The sequence below is a fragment of the Oreochromis niloticus genome, linkage group LG4, assembly GCF_001858045.2.
Source record: "Oreochromis niloticus isolate F11D_XX linkage group LG4, O_niloticus_UMD_NMBU, whole genome shotgun sequence".
NCBI lineage: Eukaryota > Metazoa > Chordata > Actinopteri > Cichliformes > Cichlidae > Oreochromis > Oreochromis niloticus.
Window position 1 is genome coordinate 26,310,064 of NC_031969.2, and position 20,519 is coordinate 26,330,582.

The 20,519-nt window shown below is 40.5% G+C and overlaps 1 protein-coding gene and 2 long non-coding RNA genes across 7 annotated transcripts; 1 reads left to right on the forward strand and 2 right to left on the reverse strand.

Annotated features, from left to right (window-relative positions):
• Window positions 1–1,057: 1,057 nt before the first annotated feature.
• LOC102083095 (uncharacterized) lies at window positions 1,058–7,906 on the reverse strand. Of its 4 annotated transcripts, XR_002061820.2 has the most exons (4): window positions 4,819–4,983; window positions 3,265–3,386; window positions 1,558–1,664; window positions 1,058–1,430 (listed from the first exon to the last, which is right to left on the reverse strand). It is a non-coding gene; the product is annotated as an uncharacterized LOC102083095 (long non-coding RNA). The 4 variants fall into 4 exon arrangements; XR_003219674.1 differs by lacking the exons at window positions 3,265–3,386; window positions 4,819–4,983 and adding an exon at window positions 7,814–7,906 and having other exon boundaries at window positions 1,558–1,671; XR_003219673.1 differs by lacking the exon at window positions 3,265–3,386 and having other exon boundaries at window positions 1,558–1,760; window positions 4,819–4,982.
• Window positions 7,907–8,333: 427 nt separating this feature from the next.
• LOC100690170 (myosin light chain kinase, smooth muscle) lies at window positions 8,334–13,487 on the forward strand (the record flags this gene model as incomplete). Its single annotated transcript, XM_025906657.1, has 13 exons — window positions 8,334–8,376; window positions 9,357–9,484; window positions 9,584–9,737; window positions 9,817–10,128; window positions 10,225–10,327; window positions 10,728–10,931; window positions 11,014–11,231; window positions 11,315–11,438; window positions 12,156–12,308; window positions 12,383–12,512; window positions 12,592–12,679; window positions 12,782–12,904; window positions 13,070–13,487. Coding segments are annotated over 13 exons (1,986 nt in total), but the record flags the coding sequence as incomplete, so codon positions are not given.
• A 769-nt stretch (window positions 13,488–14,256) lies between these two features.
• LOC106098003 (uncharacterized) lies at window positions 14,257–19,046 on the reverse strand. Of its 2 annotated transcripts, XR_003219774.1 has the most exons (4): window positions 19,004–19,046; window positions 16,448–16,569; window positions 14,743–16,316; window positions 14,257–14,615 (listed from the first exon to the last, which is right to left on the reverse strand). It is a non-coding gene; the product is annotated as an uncharacterized LOC106098003 (long non-coding RNA). The 2 variants fall into 2 exon arrangements; XR_003219773.1 differs by lacking the exon at window positions 19,004–19,046 and having other exon boundaries at window positions 16,448–16,888.
• Window positions 19,047–20,519: the final 1,473 nt, after the last annotated feature.

A 20,519-nucleotide genomic window follows, 5' to 3' on the forward strand; every position in this document is an offset into this window, starting at 1 on the left:
AGCATTTGCGCTCTCACCAGTTGGGTATTTAAAGGAGTTTGTGGTTTGGGTTTAATTTGCTGGTTTGTTAAAAATAAATATTGTTCACCACATTTCAACCTCATGCACTCTGCTCTGTCCTGAGGGGAATCCATGCCTGACATGTTAGAACATGCAAATGCTCTTCTTAACAAGGTCTTGAAGTTATTTACAATTATAGATCATTTGAAAGTTTGCCATGAATTAGTGAAGTCTTTTCATCACTTCTTTACCATGATGGAAAAGGGCTGGAAGCTCAGAAGAGATGTCGTTTTTTTCATGCATGTACGTTTACATTTACAAATGCTAGGCTGTATGAGCCTTGGTTGTTGAAACATTTTTTTTAAAAAGTTTGGGGGCGGGGCTTTATTTTATTTTATTTTAATTCCATTGCTGTTCTGGTGTGCTGTAATCAGATTTTTGTCTGTTTTGTTAAAAGAAAAAAAGAAAAAAAACAAGGAGATGTCCACTACACTTGAAAAACTCATTTTTTTCCCCCTGACAGACAGATGTTATAAATACAACATCTCAAAGTGTCACTGAACTGTTGCAAATGTCACAGAGGAAAAAGGGGAGGGACCCCGGTTAGTGAACAACCACTAAGCGATGTTTTTTTGGGGGGTTGAGACACGAGACAAGTGCACATCTCATTTAATGCTATAAACTCTACATAAAGGCTAGCTTTAAATTAATTAATAATTTGAATACATGTTGATATAAATGAGTGTCTTTTACATACAGTCTATGTTCCATGCTAGTATCTGAGCGCAGAGACAACTTGGGTCTTTTTTTGTTGTTGTTGTTGTTTTTCTTTTTGATGCATAGCTTGGTGTTGTTTTCTGTCAGTTCAAAATGTGTGAGATAGTTGTTGTTTTTAGAAAGGCTGGTAAATGTACGAGGTATTTTAAAGGGACCGAGGAATTTTTTACACTGTATGATGATGATCTCAGGGTGTGCCAGCAGATGGAGACACTGCACTGAACACAGTTGGATGTTTATGGGCTCAAATTGTTATGACCACAATTTGAGCCCATAGTTATCTCCTATCTCAGTCTTCAGCTTCGAGACTTCTTTTTCAGTGCATTGCAGCTCTTTCAGCAGATCTCTTATTGCATCATACTAGCTTTTAGTTGATCTCCATCTGATGCCAGTTCTTTAGTTACGGAGTCGAGGGAGCTTATTCGTGGACATCTGTAGTCTGTCTCGTACTATTTATAATTTGTCTAGCACTTTAGGAGCACCTTTCACTTTATTAAAAGCACCTTATCCAGAACTTTATTTAGCATAGATTTGCACATGAAGAACATTTGCACACGATTAGTTTAAATATTTATTGAGCATTTTAAAATCAGTTGGTAGCCTTTGTTCCAGGTCCTGCACAGCTGCTCCTCAAAAAGTAGTGTGGTGGTTGTCTGTGAAGAGGAAAGGTCATGATTAAGAGCAAATATAGTTTACCGGTAAGGACAACTAACGCAAATGTGTGTGTGAAAAGTCTAGAAATAAGGGTGGTGCAAAGAAATGACAGATGTGATTACTCACCTTTCTTTCCTGTGTCCTCTCCTGGGTGTTTGGGCAGATGTTTTCCCGGGGGTCCAGACACCATTTAAAGGTTCCGGGAGAGGCCATGGGTTAACCCTCTGGGCTCCCTGGATGCTCGTATGTCCAAATAACATGACCAGTTTAAAATTAATTTCAACTTGTGTTGAAAGTGTGGACTTCTGTAACAGGATTACTTTTTGCGGCTGGATTTACAGTGAGGTAGACCAAGACAAGTACAGTGGAACAAGAGGCATTTATTCACAATATAGCTCTCCTCACAAAAACAATAATCACTGTCTAATGACAATTTGCAGCCTTAAATACACTCAGCTGTCACAGGCTAAACCATTATTCCAGTAACAGGTGAGTTCTCAAATCCACCACTCCTTACACTATACCCATTATTATAAAAACACCAAAAACCGCACAAAAGATTTCCCACACTCCTTTAAATAACTTTTTAGCTGAGCTAGCTCCTTGACGGGACACTACTGTCCATGCATTTGTGTCTTCACGTATTGATTATTGTAATGCTCTTCTTTCTGGGCTACCAAAGAAAAGTTTTAGAGGTCTACAGATGGTGCAAAATACAGCTGCTCGCATTTTAACAAGAACTGGGAAATTTGAGCACATTACCCCAGTACTGAGATCTCTTCATTGGCTACCTTGTCAGGTTCGAGCAGATTTTAAGGTCCTGCTGCTCACCTACAAGGCTTTAAACGGATTGGCACCTTCATACCTCTCCGGCCTTTTACACCTTTATGTGCTCTATGATCTCAGGACTCTGGCCTTCTAAAGGTTCCTAGAGCCAGAAAAGAAAACTGGAGAGCGTGCTTTTTCCTTTTCGTGCCCCGTTTCTGTGGAACAACCTCCCTCAAGATATTAGGCAGGCATGCTCTGTGGAGGTTTTTAAAACTAAGTTGAAGACATTTGTTCACCCCATCCTACATGTCTTAATTCTGTGGCTTTTAGTTTTTAAAGTTTTACTGTTTTTAACTTGTATTGTGCTTTTTACTTGTATTGCCATGTATCGCTTTTATTTTATTTATCTTTTTAGTTTCAAATAGTTGTACAGCACTTTGTTTGAAAGCGCTTTATAAATAAAATTATACAGGTCAGTGAGACTTATACAATTACATTTAGGGTTGGGCTATGGCTTTTTTTTTTTTTTTTTTAAATTACATTTTAAAATATTTTAATCAGCATAAATGTAAACAGGAAAATGGCACTGACACAGGAAAACTGACACAAGGCCACATGGGAGTGTCCTGTGTGCAATGAAAATGTTTTGCCTGCAAAACACACTGAGCTGCAGGCATGTCTTGTGCCAGGACTGCGTCAGTAAAATAATGGTAGTTGCTCAGAGTCAAGGATCTATCGCTTGTCCTCGCTGCTGTCAAGCCACTATTCTTAATGAACAGAAGGAAGCTGGCAGCAGACAAAGACCCCACACAGGAGGTGCCTCTTCGTGTCCCGATAGGATATTTTCAGATGGCGCCGCACACCTCTACAGGTGGTGTGTAGCATGGAGGTAACTGGATGTCACCGTACTTGAGAGGAATTTCTCAGCAATGCGCTGAAAAGACAGTTACCACATGTGGATCGTATATATTCACCAGAAACAGCCAAGGCAGACACCACAGATGGCAAGACAACTGTCAATATAATCGAGGACGATGCTCAGGAGTGTACGACGTATCAGCTCACCTGCGAAGGATTTATCTTCCTACTAGTGCTGATATGTTTGGTCACGATGGTATGCAGAGGCACCATCTTGTGATGGCGTCGAGGGCCCCCATAATCTGTCTATTTAGGACTTGAAACTTTCTCTGTGAAAGAGTGAACAAACTGTCTTCTACAGGAAAGAGTCTCAGGTTTTTATAATCAGCGACCAACTGAATCCCACGACACGCAACGATACTGCTGTCAGCATTCCTGAGGCTGTCGGGTAACTAAATGAGACCGTATTTGCCTGGTAGTGGTGATTTATTCACGCTGGCATGGCTTCAGACAATTTAAAGTAACGTGAATAACAAGATTACAAAACATCCGGTGTGCTGTGAATCCCTCTAGAACAGGGGTGGGCAATCTCAGTCCACGAGGGCCGGTGTCCCTGCAGGTTTTAGAGCTCACCTTGGGTCAACACACCTGAATCACATGATTAGTTCATTACCAGGCCTCTGGAGAACTTCAGGACATGTTGAGGAGTTAATTTAGCCATTTAAATCAGCTGTGTTGGTTCGAGGACACATCTAAAACCTGCAGGGACACCGGCCCTCGTGGACTGAGATTGCCCACCCCTGCTCTAGAATGAGGGATTCAACCAGCATTGCCATTTCAAACATGTTTTACCAGACATCAGGCCACACGATGTCCTGTGTGCTCAGAATGTGTTTTGCTCCAGATTACAACTCCCTGGTCAACATGCTGGTGACCATCAGGGTCCAAAAGAAACAGTGAGCCCCCTCTTCTGATGCATTGCAACCATAAAGACACCAGAAGCCCTCAAGTTTCTTGCAGCAGACAGCTCACATGAAGAACTGACACAGGAGCATGCACCAATGCCACAATGTGATAAGTTCATAACTCCAGTATTAAAAACAAAAGCAAAAACCAAGGCTGAAATCCTGCCAAAACCTCCATCCCAGAGGAACTGTTGTGTCTTCCAAGTAGGCTCCAAGTCTGATTAACAGTTTTGAATGTTTAAAGCAATGCGGTTTTCAGGAAGTAGCCAGAACAAATTAAGGTTTAAAAGCCCACTGAGCCCAAGCTCCATAACTAACAATCCCATTTCCTAACTAGTCTCAACCCTAGTCTTCAGACAGATACTTGTGGTGGGTACTTATGCACCGATTCCACCAGAGCCAAAAGGCAACCAGAAACTGGCAACCTTCTGGTAACCAGGGAAGTGCTCCCAAGACACTGTCTTTAGCCACGTTCTCCATCACAATAAAGTGAAAACAAGCTGGTTGATCTCCTATTGCGATCAGCCACTTCAGCCTAGAAGAGGAGCTTGGCTCATGTATAATATAGTGTACTCACTAATAGATATAAAACATCATAAGCCATTTGACAAAGAGCTTTGCAAACCAAAGGTAATAAGGACTACAGCCAGAGTCTTTAAAAGCAGAATTATTGACAAATGCTAAAAAGTCAAGACACATTATGCTCAAGAGCGGTCAAGGGCAGAGCAACTTCTCTTGATGTTTCTAAAGGACAAACCAAATTGGTCATTATCAGCAAATAAAATTCAAATCTTACTGAATAAATTGAAGACACAAGTGGCGATACCAGACACACCAGAGCTTAATTGAAACAAACCAGAATCAATTCTAAACTAAACCACCAACCCCACCAAAGAAAGCTGATGTCACACCAACTGAGAAGAGACGGCAGCAAACACATGGTCCAGCTTTTAAAGCCTGAAGGCTCAGGTGAACTGGATTAACTGATGACCATCCAATTTCAGCTAATTATCCACCAGAGTTTGAAGAGTGGGAGGGGCTCCACACTGAGGTTAATTTATTAAAAAAAATACCTAAAAAACTTTTCAACAGTTCAATAATTGCTTCCATAATTGCAGCACAAGAAGAGTTTTTAATCACTTTTAAACAAACATTATTAGATGAGATATGACACTGAAAAATACACTGGAAATAGTTACTCTGATAACCAAATGTGAATAATGCAATGTTTCAAACAAAGTGGACTTACATTTCCTATTTATTTAGATGGATTCATACTCATTCAAAGCACCATATCAGCTTATCTTGATTCAGAATCTGTAACATTATTTAGTGGTGTGAAGGAATAGATGAGAGATGAATTCTTTGAAAACTATGAAAGCATGAAGAGTGAAGTACACTTGTAAATAACGTTTACATACATACATTACAAGGCGAAGAGAAAGAAGCCACTGAAGGTATTATAGTTCATGTTATCATCATAGACAACCCTGTTTTGCTGGAGCTCCACATACACGTTATCCCCCACCTGCAGAGGTATCACCACAGCATTGCTGCCCATGTCGTTACTGTCATCCATGACTTCCATGACTTCTGTAACTTTCATTACTGTCCTTTTTACAAAGGCAGTAGCCGAGCACTAAAGTAAAGACTGCGATCCACTTCATCCTCATGGCCTGGGCCTCTGATTTTCTCTGATTTTCTAAATAAAAAATATCGTCTTTTGCCTTCACCTGAAATGAAAAGCACTAAATTTGGGTTTTAGACACACCCATTAAAAACAGCTCTCCTCTTTGAGGTCGCAAATATTGGGCAAGTGGTTAATGATCTTCTGACTAAATTATTTATTTATTTCAGAGATGACCTGGGTAAACATTCCCAGGAGACTGCTGCTAGACTGGAACACACAGAGGGACGTTGTGCTTTTAATTTGTTAAGTTTTCAGCATCTGACTAAACATGTGAACAATATCTGACAGTGAGAAGCATGTTAAAAAAAATCACTGCTTTACAGAGAAAGTTTTATAGAGAAAAAAAAAATCTCCTCTATGTGCACAATAGCTATCTAGACGGTTTTGTACTTCTCTTTCACATTCCTCACATTCCAGATGCTTAACTTCTGAAAATGCAAAAACGGGTAGTATGCATGTAGGATTTCTTTTTTTTTTTTTTTGGGGGGGGGGGGTGTTAGAAATGACTGAAAGATTAATAGGCTCTGTTTTGAGTTTTGTTCAAAAAAGAATGACTTCATATAGGGAAAAATATATATCACATCTGCAGGACACCTTAAACTAGTTTTTTTAATTAAGCAGCAAGGCAGAACAAAGTCAGGGCTGTATCAAGACACGCGGACTAAACCCCAATTCAACCAGACCCAGAACTGATCCAGAATTAAAACAGGACTACAACAGTTCAAAATCAGGACTACTTAGGACTTAACCAAGACAGAACCAGAATCAGAACTAGATGATAGTAGCACTAAAAATCATCATAGACCTGCACTACACTTATTTTTTAATTCTACCAAAGTACACTATTTAGATTCAGAAAAGTTTATATAATTATTTAGCCTTGTTGTTCAAACAAGCCTGCATAACTTAATAAATATAGAATTTGAAAAGTAACAAACCTAAAAAGAAACACTAGGTACGAGATACATGAGTACCTATGATATGGTGATACTTTTGGTAAACAACCATTTGACTAACATGTCTGTCTCACCTGCTCTTGTTCCATCTCTGTTCTGTCCTCATTCTCCTCTCCATCTCCCTCTCTCTCCCTCTTTGTGCTGACAATCATCAAATATATAGTGGAAACCAGATATTTACGTACTCTTCAGATCAAAACACAAACACTTTTTTAATTGTAACATCAAATCAGACTAAATGTTTATTTTTTTTAGATTGATAAATATAAAAAACATATTTGTTAACTTTAAGAGTAAAGAGAGAAATTGTCTATTTCTTAATTGCAAATGGCACCAAATTGTATTCAAAATTGAGCCACACTTATGGAGGTCCACAATTCTTTTCCTGGTGTTTTGGTTGACAGGCATATAAGGCAAAACACAGGCTCTGTGTTTTGCCTTATATGCATCCACAGGTGTGCCACCAATTTACTCACATGGACTCTACTAACCTATCAGAAGCTTCTTAAGCTCAGAATGGAATTGTCTGGAGTTTTCTTATTAATTAACAATAAACTTAGTGTATATGTACTCCTAAATTTGATGAAAGTGATAGACAGCTCTGTCTCTCTTTATTCTGACATTTAACTAATTCAAAAGATATTTCAATATTTATTTATCCAAAACAAAACAAGTTTACTCTAAATTGATGTTGTACAGTAAAAAAATGTTCTTGTGTTTTCCATAAAGTGTATGTAAATATCTGGTTTAAACTGTGAATATACTGCTGTGTATTGAAATTCCTCTTGTTTTGCATAGGAATATACTGAACAACATACAAAGCATAATATATAAAATAACATCTACCAGAATTTTTTCTTTGAAAGAAGCCCCTTATGTCCATTCTTGTATATCAGTACATTACTGAAACCGATTTATTTAGCCGTGGAGGGTAACAACTGAAAATATGAAATAAACACACATGTGAGCTAAGACTCTCTAAAGAAACAGCATTGTTGTTGTTCGGCTTTTCATTTCGCCATTTGTTGATTCACTTCAAGAGCAAGTAACGTAATATGGGTCAAGTGATCAGTTTGATATCAATCTTTCGTGATACACCGTCATATTTACATCATTTGTACAGTACGAATGATTTGCTTTGGTACCTGGTCAAACTTCAGCTCTCCTCTGTCTGCCTGGCTCCGTTTCTCCAACAGCGCACTCGAGGCAGCAGCTCCCCCCGCCCCCTCGCTCAGGCGCTTAGTGTCTGAGCTCGGATCATACCAATATCAGGGGGGATTCACGCACAGTCGTAAATTCCCACAGTGTGCACTATGTGCTTTGAATATTGTGTGTAGTTTTTGTTTTATACAGTTGTCAGCCAGGCATCTAACTATGAAAATATTACACTCCAAAAGACCCCGGGCTTCTGACAAAACAACCCGGGCTTAAGCCCAGTAAGCCACCCCCCCGCTCCGCCCCTGCTGCCAGGTAAATGACGCTCCGCAACGTGGTGACGTCATTCGGGGTGACTGGATTCGATAAGGGAATCGTTTGCAAAAATGGCAAACAATTCCAAGGAATTGAAACAGTGGGAACCGGTTCTCAACAAGAACCGGGTTTCGATACCCATCCCTAGCCACACCTCTATCCTTCTGGCTAAAACCTACCTGCACCTGATCTGTCTTTGCAGAAGTCATCCCAAAGAAGCGAGCCAACTCAAGGATAGGTGAGAAAAACGCTCTTTTTTTCCCCCACATACTGAGAAATGTACCCACCTCTCGAGCATCCACATGCTTCTTATTAAGTGCTTGGTAACTTCCTCTGTCTGCTGTTTTTTCTCTATGAAAAATGTAACTTATTGTAGAGTTTGTTTGTGCGTAAGCTGATCTGTTGCTGGAGCTGTACTTTCTTGATATCACCTTTGGTCTCATAATGTCCTTATGCTTTAATATGCTCTACTGTGTTGAGTAAAACCAACCTTAGGATTTAGGCTGCAAAAGCAAATATGTGAAATACTCCCATAATGAGGTCTGGTTGTTTGTTTTGAGAGCACAGGACATTTCATAATTTATTCATGGTTTTTATTTTTAGGAATGAAATATTGGCTTGTAATGGCAACAGCTTGTATTCAGAAGGTAAAACTGTGCACATTAAAGCCACTTAAACTTAATATTATCAGGGGTGATTTAGTCAGATTCACCATTCTGACGCCACAAGATTTGAATATTGACAGCGAGAGAGATGACATGACTTCAGCTCATATATGGATTTTTTTTGTGTGTGCAGCACTAAAGCAAGGGCAGATTATAATCACTGGATACTGTATAATGTATGGCTATAAAAACGTTTTCTCTCTTTACTTCCTTTAAGGGTAAACAGCTGGGAATGTGTATTTTCAAAAAGCCGGTGAAATATTTCAAACTTGATTACACAAAGACTTGTTGTCCTTGTGGGCGATGGGTCATCTGTATTGCATTGTGTTTCCACTTGAGGCACAGGGTCCTGCTAAATACCATAATATGAAGGGTATCAGTTAGCTATTTCTCTGTCTTTATCTCATGCTCACACACATTACTTAATAATTTCCTTTTAGTTTGTTTTCAGACATTCAGAAGATATTTTTAACCCTATTGTGAACTGAGGAAGTGCAGATGCTGCAGTTCACTTTGAGTCAGTTTTCTCATCTTTTTTTTTTTAAATTTGCAGGCCAATCATTATGTTTTGAAAACCCACCGCAGCATGTGGAGGTGAAGGTGGGACAAACTGCCAGGCTGACGTGTAGTTTTACTGGAAGCCCTCCTGTAGCATCTTGTTGGATCAGAAACAAAGAACAGGTGCAGCAATTAAAAGGATAAAAAACAAGAAGTCTGCTTCTGCCATCGCAAATGTATTTGACTCCACATTATATCTATTTTTTCTGTTTTTCTGTGCAGATAGTGGACGGCCTAGAGCTGAGGACAGAAAATACTAATCGGAGTAGTACGCTGGTTATAGAAGAGGCTAAACCCCAGGACACAGGTCGCTACACCATTGTAGTAAAAGACCGAAAGAGCTCAGCAGAACACACAATCACCCTTTCTGTTATAGGTAAGTCAATTCTAAAGAGTCGGAACCAAATCAAGTAAAGCAGTTCCTTGGACACTTATTTTAATCATCCTCCCACCAGACAGACCACAACCTCCTGCCTCCAGTCCAGTGATCTCCCTTGTCTCCCCATCCAGCCTTGTGCTATCCTGGTCAGGCCCCTGCTATGATGGCGGCAGTGCCATCCTTGGTTATGTTGTTGAAGTAAATAACCAAGGAAGTGCAGAGCCTGAGGTTTGGAAGGAGCTAACAAGCGAGTGTAAGAGTACCTCATACAAAGTGTCTTCTGGGCTTCAGCCACAACAGGAATACTGCTTCAGAGTAAAGGCCTATAACGCGGTAGGACTAAGTGAGCCAGGCCCAGTGTCACCAGTGGTGAGAATGGAGAAAAGAGGTGAGGTGATACGGGGATTTTGACAGCACATTTGTAATAAAGGCAGATATAATAAGCATTAGTTTAAATCTATTGTGGCTGTGTGCATACATTTAGACAAGATAAAAGAAGAAGCAGCCCCTCAGATGTATACCACTGTGTCTATTGACTCTTCCCACAAAGTCACGGAACACTACGATATGCAGGAGAAACTTGGAATGTGAGTATCAGATATGTCAAATCCCAATTTTCCAACAATAATCTTTCCAAGTAGAAACAAGACGTTTTTCAGAAACTATAATTAAGGTAAGTTGAGAACGTTTTGACATTTACAATTCCAAGGAAGTGTGTGAGTGGGAAGATAGGGGGAAAGTCTGCCAAGGATATTAAAATGCTTTCAAGTAGAGGCATGCATTCCAGGTTGAAACCACCTGTAGTCATGTTTTATCCATGACAAGGAATGTACGGTGACTTTAAAGTTTTAGTGATACTAAAACAAGAATCAGGTGGAAATCAGCCTGTTAACATGAACTACTTATTGTGATAGGCTGTGATGGTGTAACCATTAACTATTCATTCCTAATATCCAGAGATAAAAATGACTAAACTTTCTTCATAAGGGGAAAATTTGGCATGGTGTACAAGCTCATCCACAAAGAGACAGGACGTGTGTGCGCTGGGAAGTTCTACAAAGGACGCCGTGCCAAGGAGAGGGAAGCTGCTCGTAATGAGATAGAGTTGATGAACTACCTCCACCACCCCAAACTGGTTCAGTGTCTGGCAGCATATGATCACAAGTCTGAAATAGTCATGGTGATGGAGTTGTAAGTATCCTTATCAGAGCGCAAAGCAAAGCAAAATTCCTAGTATTTCCTGGTGTTTCACTGCTGTTTTGTTTGTTGGCAGTATTGCAGGTGGGGAACTCTTTGAACGTATTGTGGATGACAACTTTGAGCACACGGAGCCTTCAAGTATGCACTACATGCAGCAGATCCTGGAGGGGATTGCCTACATGCATCAGCAAAACATTGTCCATCTGGACCTCAAACCTGAAAACATCGTATGTGTTGACACCACAGGCACCTCCATAAAGATCATTGACTTTGGCTTAGCCAGTAGAGTAGGTATGTGGAACAAAACTCTACTTTTATGCTTGTCTACCTCGTGTGTGTCTTAATACCTACATTATGGGATTTCCATTGAATAGATCAAAACACACCTCTGAAGGTGATGCACGGGACTCCAGAATTTGTGGCCCCTGAAGTGATCAACTATGAGCCTGTGGGTTTGGAGACTGATATGTGGAGCATTGGGGTGATCTGCTACATACTGTGAGTCTAATGGTCTCTCCTGTAGCTCTTTCTATATTCAAGAGATAGTTTAGTATTTTTCAAACAAGATTGTTTTTTTTATAGCAAGAGTTAGATGACATCACCACCAACATCCAACCAACACCCTCTTCAGCCTTTACGATAAAAACAAAGCCTAGCTGTGTTTTGCAGTGTTGCATAAATCCTCAAAAAAAGCAATTATAAAGGCCAATATAAATTACTAATAAAAACATATAAAAGGAAAACAGTGTGACGGTGTAAAGCAGTTACTTCCAGTGATCACTTTAAATGTCAAATTGACAGCTTCCTGTCTTTATCTGCTCTCTTAAAAGAAAGAAAATCAGATATAAACAGTCTGTCGGGTGGGCACAAAATAGGGAAAAAAAGCATCCCTTTGCAGAAACCTTAATTTATCAGTTTCATTCCTTTCAACCAAATACCAAGTTTCAGTCTGAGTTCATATTTGCCTGTTTTGGCACAGTGACTGTGGTGTTTTGTGTCTACTTTAACTGCAGAACAAATATAAGAATAACAGACAAATAAAAAAACTACATTATCTCCATTACTACTTTGTGTAAAATTCTTTAGCTCATACAATCAAAACTGAAATTTAGAGTTTTAGCCTTATTGTGCCACCTAGTGGGTATAGATTGAAACCACATGTAAAGGATGTACATTCAACACTACTCTTCTCCACTTTTTTTCTGTGGTTTCCAGGCTCAGTGGGGAATCTCCATTCCAGGGAAACAGTGATGCAGAGACCTTGGCCTTGGTCACAGCTGCTCAGTGGGAGTTTGACGAGGAGAGCTTTGACGAGATAACAGAGGAGGCTAAAAATTTCATAAGCTCCCTGCTCAACAAAGACCCGAGGTGATTTCATAGATTTACAACTATAAAGTACCCTACTTTACCTGCTTACTTAACCATCTGTAACTGTTGATCAGGCGTAGGATGACCTGTGAACAGGCACTTGCCCATCCCTGGATGGCAGCATTTAAGTCTAAAGAGCTCACTCTGACCAAGAGTCTGTCCAAAGAGAAGATGAAGAGGTTTTTGGCTAGACAGAAGTGGAAGGTAAGCACCAAATTACTTTTTATTTATTTATTTTTTACTCAAAATTTAGATTTTGTTCTCATACACATTTGTCTCATAGAAAGCTGGCAAGGCCATGTTAGCACTGAAGAGAATGGCTCTGCTCTCTAAAGCGGAAGGCTCTGCATCTCCCACAACTCCTGGAGGAGGTGAAAATTTTGCATACCTTTACTCATCACATTACATGCATTTTGGTTTAGTGGGTTTCCCATCTCATTGATATATATCTCCTAGAATCACCCCTGAGCCAGAGGCAGAGGAAGCGTTGACCTCCCTGGAGCTTAAGCTGCAGGAACCCCCAGTGTTCACAAAGAGGTTGAAAGACCGGACTGTAACTCAGGGATCCAGTGCCCGTCTCTCGTGTCACCTCACAGGTACAAAGCAACTTCTTATCTTGGATTCAAGTCAAGCTTATTGTACCAGCCTTGAAAATTCAATCTTGAACATGTAAAAACATCTTTTCTTTGATAGCGTTTTGCTTCATTTCAAAAGTTGTGTTCTTTCCCCTCCTGATCTCACATTTCTGTTTATCTTGTCAGGATACCCTGACCCGGAGGTGCTGTGGCTGTGTGGTGATGAGCCTATTGAGGAGTCCCCCACTGTGCAAATAGAGTATGAGGAAGATGGCCAGTGTACGCTGGTTCTAGCCAAAGTTGGCCCAGAGGACGGCAATGTGTACACCTGTAGGGCCACTAATGACCATGGGGAGGCATTTTGCTCAGCCAAATTAACTGTCCAAAAGTAGATTCATTATATCATAGTGTGCATGCAGAAATAACAAGTATAAGTAGAATTTTCTTGTTGCCTTGACCAGCTGTGTTGTACATTGTTGTTTGTGGCTTCTGATGAGTCAAATAAATATTGTTACAGAGCTACATGCATAGATTTATATTTTTATGGTGTTCAGATATGGCTTCCACGCTGTGTTGAAAATGATGTTTTACGTAAAACCATGAATCTGTCTTTTTATATTGGCTCATTATGAAGTTGAAGTGGTTGTTGAAACATTTTTTAAAAAAAAGTTTGGGGGCGGGGCTTTATTTTATTTTATTTTAATTCCATTGCTGTTCTGGTGTGCTGTAATCAGATTTTTGTCTGTTTTGTTAAAATAAAAAAAGAAAAAAAACAAGGAGATGTCCACTACACTTGAAAAACTCATTTTTTTCCCCCTGACAGACAGATGTTATAAATACAACATCTCAAAGTGTCACTGAACTGTTGCAAATGTCACAGAGGAAAAAGGGGAGGGACCCCGGTTAGTGAACAACCACTAAGCGATGTTTTTTTGGGGGTTGAGACACGAGACAAGTGCACATCTCATTTAATGCTATAAACTCTACATAAAGGCTAGCTTTAAATTAATTAATAATTTGAATACATGTTGATATAAATGAGTGTCTTTTACATACAGTCTATGTTCCATGCTAGTATCTGAGCGCAGAGACAACTTGGGTCTTTTTTTGTTGTTGTTGTTGTTGTTTTTCTTTTTGATGCATAGCTTGGTGTTGTTTTCTGTCAGTTCAAAATGTGTGAGATAGTTGTTGTTTTTAGAAAGGCTGGTAAATGTACGAGGTATTTTAAAGGGACCGAGGAATTTTTTACACTGTATGATGATGATCTCAGGGTGTGCCAGCAGATGGAGACACTGCACTGAACACAGTTGGATGTTTATGGGCTCAAATTGTTATGACCACAATTTGAGCCCATAGTTATCTCCTATCTCAGTCTTCAGCTTCGAGACTTCTTTTTCAGTGCATTGCAGCTCTTTCAGCAGATCTCTTATTGCATCATACTAGCTTTTAGTTGATCTCCATCTGATGCCAGTTCTTTAGTTACGGAGTCGAGGGAGCTTATTCGTGGACATCTGTAGTCTGTCTCGTACTATTTATAATTTGTCTAGCACTTTAGGAGCACCTTTCACTTTATTAAAAGCACCTTATCCAGAACTTTATTTAGCATAGATTTGCACATGAAGAACATTTGCACACGATTAGTTTAAATATTTATTGAGCATTTTAAAATCAGTTGGTAGCCTTTGTTCCAGGTCCTGCACAGCTGCTCCTCAAAAAGTAGTGTGGTGGTTGTCTGTGAAGAGGAAAGGTCATGATTAAGAGCAAATATAGTTTACCGGTAAGGACAACTAACGCAAATGTGTGTGTGAAAAGTCTAGAAATAAGGGTGGTGCAAAGAAATGACAGATGTGATTACTCACCTTTCTTTCCTGTGTCCTCTCCTGGGTGTTTGGGCAGATGTTTTCCCGGGGGTCCAGACACCATTTAAAGGTTCCGGGAGAGGCCATGGGTTAACCCTCTGGGCTCCCTGGATGCTCGTATGTCCAAATAACATGACCAGTTTAAAATTAATTTCAACTTGTGTTGAAAGTGTGGACTTCTGTAACAGGATTACTTTTTGCGGCTGGATTTACAGTGAGGTAGACCAAGACAAGTACAGTGGAACAAGAGGCATTTATTCACAATATAGCTCTCCTCACAAAAACAATAATCACTGTCTAATGACAATTTGCAGCCTTAAATACACTCAGCTGTCACAGGCTAAACCATTATTCCAGTAACAGGTGAGTTCTCAAATCCACCACTCCTTACACTATACCCATTATTATAAAAACACCAAAAACCGCACAAAAGATTTCCCACACTCCTTTAAATAACTTTTTAGCTGAGCTAGCTCCTTGACGGGACACTACTGTCCATGCATTTGTGTCTTCACGTATTGATTATTGTAATGCTCTTCTTTCTGGGCTACCAAAGAAAAGTTTTAGAGGTCTACAGATGGTGCAAAATACAGCTGCTCGCATTTTAACAAGAACTGGGAAATTTGAGCACATTACCCCAGTACTGAGATCTCTTCATTGGCTACCTTGTCAGGTTCGAGCAGATTTTAAGGTCCTGCTGCTCACCTACAAGGCTTTAAACGGATTGGCACCTTCATACCTCTCCGACCTTTTACACCTTTATGTGCTCTATGATCTCAGGACTCTGGCCTTCTAAAGGTTCCTAGAGCCAGAAAAGAAAACTGGAGAGCGTGCTTTTTCCTTTTCGTGCCCCGTTTCTGTGGAACAACCTCCCTCAAGATATTAGGCAGGCATGCTCTGTGGAGGTTTTTAAAACTAAGTTGAAGACATTTGTTCACCCCATCCTACATGTCTTAATTCTATGGCTTTTAGTTTTTAAAGTTTTACTGTTTTTAACTTGTATTGTGCTTTTTACTTGTATTGCCATGTATCGCTTTTATTTTATTTATCTTTTTAGTTTCAAATAGTTGTACAGCACTTTGTTTGAAAGCGCTTTATAAATAAAATTATACAGGTCAGTGAGACTTATACAATTACATTTAGGGTTGGGCTATGGCTTTTTTTTTTTTTTAAAAATTACATTTTAAAATATTTTAATCAGCATAAATGTAAACAGGAAAATGGCACTGACACAGGAAAACTGACACAAGGCCACATGGGAGTGTCCTGTGTGCAATGAAAATGTTTTGCCTGCAAAACACACTGAGCTGCAGGCATGTCTTGTGCCAGGACTGCGTCAGTAAAATAATGGTAGTTGCTCAGAGTCAAGGATCTATCGCTTGTCCTCGCTGCTGTCAAGCCACTATTCTTAATGAACAGAAGGAAGCTGGCAGCAGACAAAGACCCCACACAGGAGGTGCCTCTTCGTGTCCCGATAGGATATTTTCAGATGGCGCCGCACACCTCTACAGGTGGTGTGTAGCATGGAGGTAACTGGATGTCACCGTACTTGAGAGGAATTTCTCAGCAATGCGCTGAAAAGACAGTTACCACATGTGGATCGTATATATTCACCAGAAACAGCCAAGGCAGACACCACAGATGGCAAGACAACTGTCAATATAATCGAGGACGATGCTCAGGAGTGTACGACGTATCAGCTCACCTGCGAAGGATTTATCTTCCTACTAGTGCTGATATGTTTGGTCACGATGGTATGCAGAGGCACCATCTTGTGATGGCGTCGAGGGCCCCCATAATCTGTCTATTTAGGACTTGAAACTTTCTCTGTGAAAGAGTGAACAAACTGTCTTCTACAGGAAAGAGTCTCAGGTTTTTATAATCAGCGACCAACTGAATCCCACGACACGCAACGATACTGCTGTCAGCATTCCTGAGGCTGTCGGGTAACTAAATGAGACCGTATTTGCCTGGTAGTGGTGATTTATTCACGCTGGCATGGCTTCAGACAATTTAAAGTAACGTGAATAACAAGATTACAAAACATCCGGTGTGCTGTGAATCCCTCTAGAACAGGGGTGGGCAATCTCAGTCCACGAGGGCCGGTGTCCCTGCAGGTTTTAGAGCTCACCTTGGGTCAACACACCTGAATCGCATGATTAGTTCATTACCAGGCCTCTGGAGAACTTCGGGACATGTTGAGGAGTTAATTTAGCCATTTAAATCAGCTGTGTTGGTTCGAGGACACATCTAAAACCTGTAGGGACACCGGCCCTCGTGGACTGAGATTGCCCACCCCTGCTCTAGAATGAGGGATTCAACCAGCATTGCCATTTCAAACATGTTTTACCAGACATCAGGCCACACGATGTCCTGTGTGCTCAGAATGTGTTTTGCTCCAGATTACAACTCCCTGGTCAACATGCTGGTGACCATCAGGGTCCGAAAGAAACAGTGAGCCCCCTCTTCTGATGCATTGCAACCATAAAGACACCAGAAGCCCTCAAGTTTCTTGCAGCAGACAGCTCACATGAAGAACTGACACAGGAGCATGCACCAATGCCACAATGTGATAAGTTCATAACTCCAGTATTAAAAACAAAAGCAAAAACCAAGGCTGAAATCCTGCCAAAACCTCCATCCCAGAGGAACTGTTGTGTCTTCCAAGTAGGCTCCAAGTCTGATTAACAGTTTTGAATGTTTAAAGCAATGCGGTTTTCAGGAAGTAGCCAGAACAAATTAAGGTTTAAAAGCCCACTGAGCCCAAGCTCCATAACTTCTCTGATGACTCTGCAATAGTCGGCCTCATCACTGATGGGGACGACAAGGAGTACAGAGGACTGACTCAAGACTTTGTGGACTGGTGCCAGCTGAACTACCTCCAGATCAACGCCAGTAAAACCAAGGAGCTGGTGGTAGACTTCCGCAGGCACAAGCATCCTCCACTGCAACCACTGAACATCCAAGGTATGGACATCGAGGCTGTGGACAGCTACAGGTACCTTGGTGTTCATCTGAACAACAAACTGGACTGGACTCATAACTCAGACGCCCTCTACAGGAAAGGGCAGAGCAGGCTGTACCTGCTTCGGAGACTCAGGTCGTTTGGAGTGGAGGGCCCACTCCTGAAGACCTTCTATGACTCTGTGGTGGCCTCAGCCATCTTTTATGGTGTGGTCTGCTGGGGCGGCAACATCTCTGCTGGGGACAGGAAGAGACTGAACAGGCTGATCCGAAGGGCCAGCTCTGTTCTAGGATGCCCTCTGGACCCAGTGGAGGTGGTGAGTGACAGGAGAATGGTGGCTAAGCTGTCATCCCTGTTGGACAACATCTCCCACCCCATGCATGAGACTGTGACAGCACTGAGCAGCTCCTTCAGTGGGAGACTGCGGCACCCACGGTGTGGGACGGAGAGATTTCGCAGGTCTTTCCTCCCCACTGCTGTCAGACTCTACAATAAAGACTTTTGCAGCTGATCAAACACACAAACCCACACATGTGCAATAAGACTGCTATACGTGCAATTCTTCTTCTGACGAAGTTGTGTTTTTGTATTTTCCTACTCAGTTGTATATAGTATTTGTATTTCTATTTTATTCTATTGTATATATTATTCTATTCTATTTTATTCTATTGTATATAGTATTTTATTTTATTGTATTTTATTGCATTCCAGTGTTTTCTAATTTCTGCTACATAACTTTGCACTTTTGCTGTAACAAAACAAATTTCCCACCTGTGGGACTAATAAAGGCCATCTTATCTTATCTTATCTTATCTAACAATCCCATTTCCTAACTAGTCTCAACCCTAGTCTTCAGACAGATACTTGTGGTGGGTACTTATGCACCGATTCCACCAGAGCCAAAAGGCAACCAGAAACTGGCAACCTTCTGGTAACCAGGGAAGTGCTCCCAAGACACTGTCTTTAGCCACGTTCTCCATCACAATAAAGTGAAAACAAGCTGGTTGATCTCCTATTGCGATCAGCCACTTCAGCCTAGAAGAGGAGCTTGGCTCATGTATAATATAGTGTACTCACTAATAGATATAAAACATCATAAGCCATTTGACAAAGAGCTTTGCAAACCAAAGGTAATAAGGACTACAGCCAGAGTCTTTAAAAGCAGAATTATTGACAAATGCTAAAAAGTCAAGACACATTATGCTCAAGAGCGGTCAAGGGCAGAGCAACTTCTCTTGATGTTTCTAAAGGACAAACCAAATTGGTCATTATCAGCAAATAAAATTCAAATCTTACTGAATAAATTGAAGACACAAGTGGCGATACCAGACACACCAGAGCTTAGTGATGGGTCCAGCAACACTGACGCACCGGCGCTTGTATCAAGCTCACAGAGTGAAGCCTGTGTCGGTGCGTGCGTCGCTTTAAGAAAAAGTCACGTGATCGATACAGCTACTGTATCGATCATTGCCAACGCGCCAAACTGTGTTTAAAAGGTACCGCATCTGTCAACGGAACGAGTCGCCACCAAAAAAACCACAAAATTACTCTCGCAAAGATAAATAAAAATACACATCTCTCCATAACAAAATGGAGCTCGAAAGAGAAAGAAAAAGAAATGTTTCTGCTGTGTGTGATCATTTTGATCTTTTAACTGCAAATAGTTTGTCTGTCTTTGTTTCAGTGTAATCTATCAGAATAGGAAAAACAGCAATGTGACCTGCAGTGTAAATTATTTCATTTTATGCAATGTCGCATCTGTTCTGCGGAGCTTTCTTACACAAACAAAAGCACCTCCTCAGTGTTTAGGCATTACAGAGCCAAACGTGAAAATGAGGCGACAAACACACCGAGAATGAACACAAGTAGGCCTATATTGACACTGAACAGCTTTATCATCATTTTTTTTATTAATATGTGTTTTATTATTTTGAAATCAAGCATCTAGGAAGACTGTTCTGGACCAGGCAGTCCTGAATTTTATTATAAAGGACTGTCAACCCCTTAGTATTGTGGAGAGTGTCGGAGAGAAAAATTCCGAGATCAGAGGATCCTTTAACGTACTGGGGGAATAGGAAGACATCTTATCAGAACCTTTTCCACCTGGCTTTACAGTTTTTGTGTACCCCAGCTTCAGCTATGCCTGTGAGTTTTCCAAAGCTGGGGAAATGGTGTCAAAAAAACCAAAAAAACCAAAACGCAATAGACTGAATGCAAAAACATTGGATAAACTTATTTTTCCGAATAGAAATTTATAATAAACTCTGAGTCAATTACATTTAAATGGGTAATATTATATTCACAATACTTTCATTTAATTTTCACTTAATGTAATTCACAGTATATTTTAAAGATTTCTACAATATTTGCAATGTAAAACATATAAAATGATTCCATGGAAAGTACAATACCTTACAGTGTACAAGTATGACTAGGTCATTGAATCAGTGTCTGTTGTGAGTCTCAAGTAAGTTGCCTGCAATGATATTTAAGGTCCAGCAGGTGTCAGTATGGCGCAAAACAGCAACACTGTGTCGACACAGTATCGATACAGTTTGGAGAATGTGCTGAAACGCTTCACGAGGCCTCATCTACCCATCACTACCAGAGCTTAATTGAAACAAACCAGAATCAATTCTAAACTAAACCACCAACCCCACCAAAGAAAGCTGATGTCACACCAACTGAGAAGAGACGGCAGCAAACACATGGTCCAGCTTTTAAAGCCTGAAGGCTCAGGTGAACTGGATTAACTGATGACCATCCAATTTCAGCTAATTATCCACCAGAGTTTGAAGAGTGGGAGGGGCTC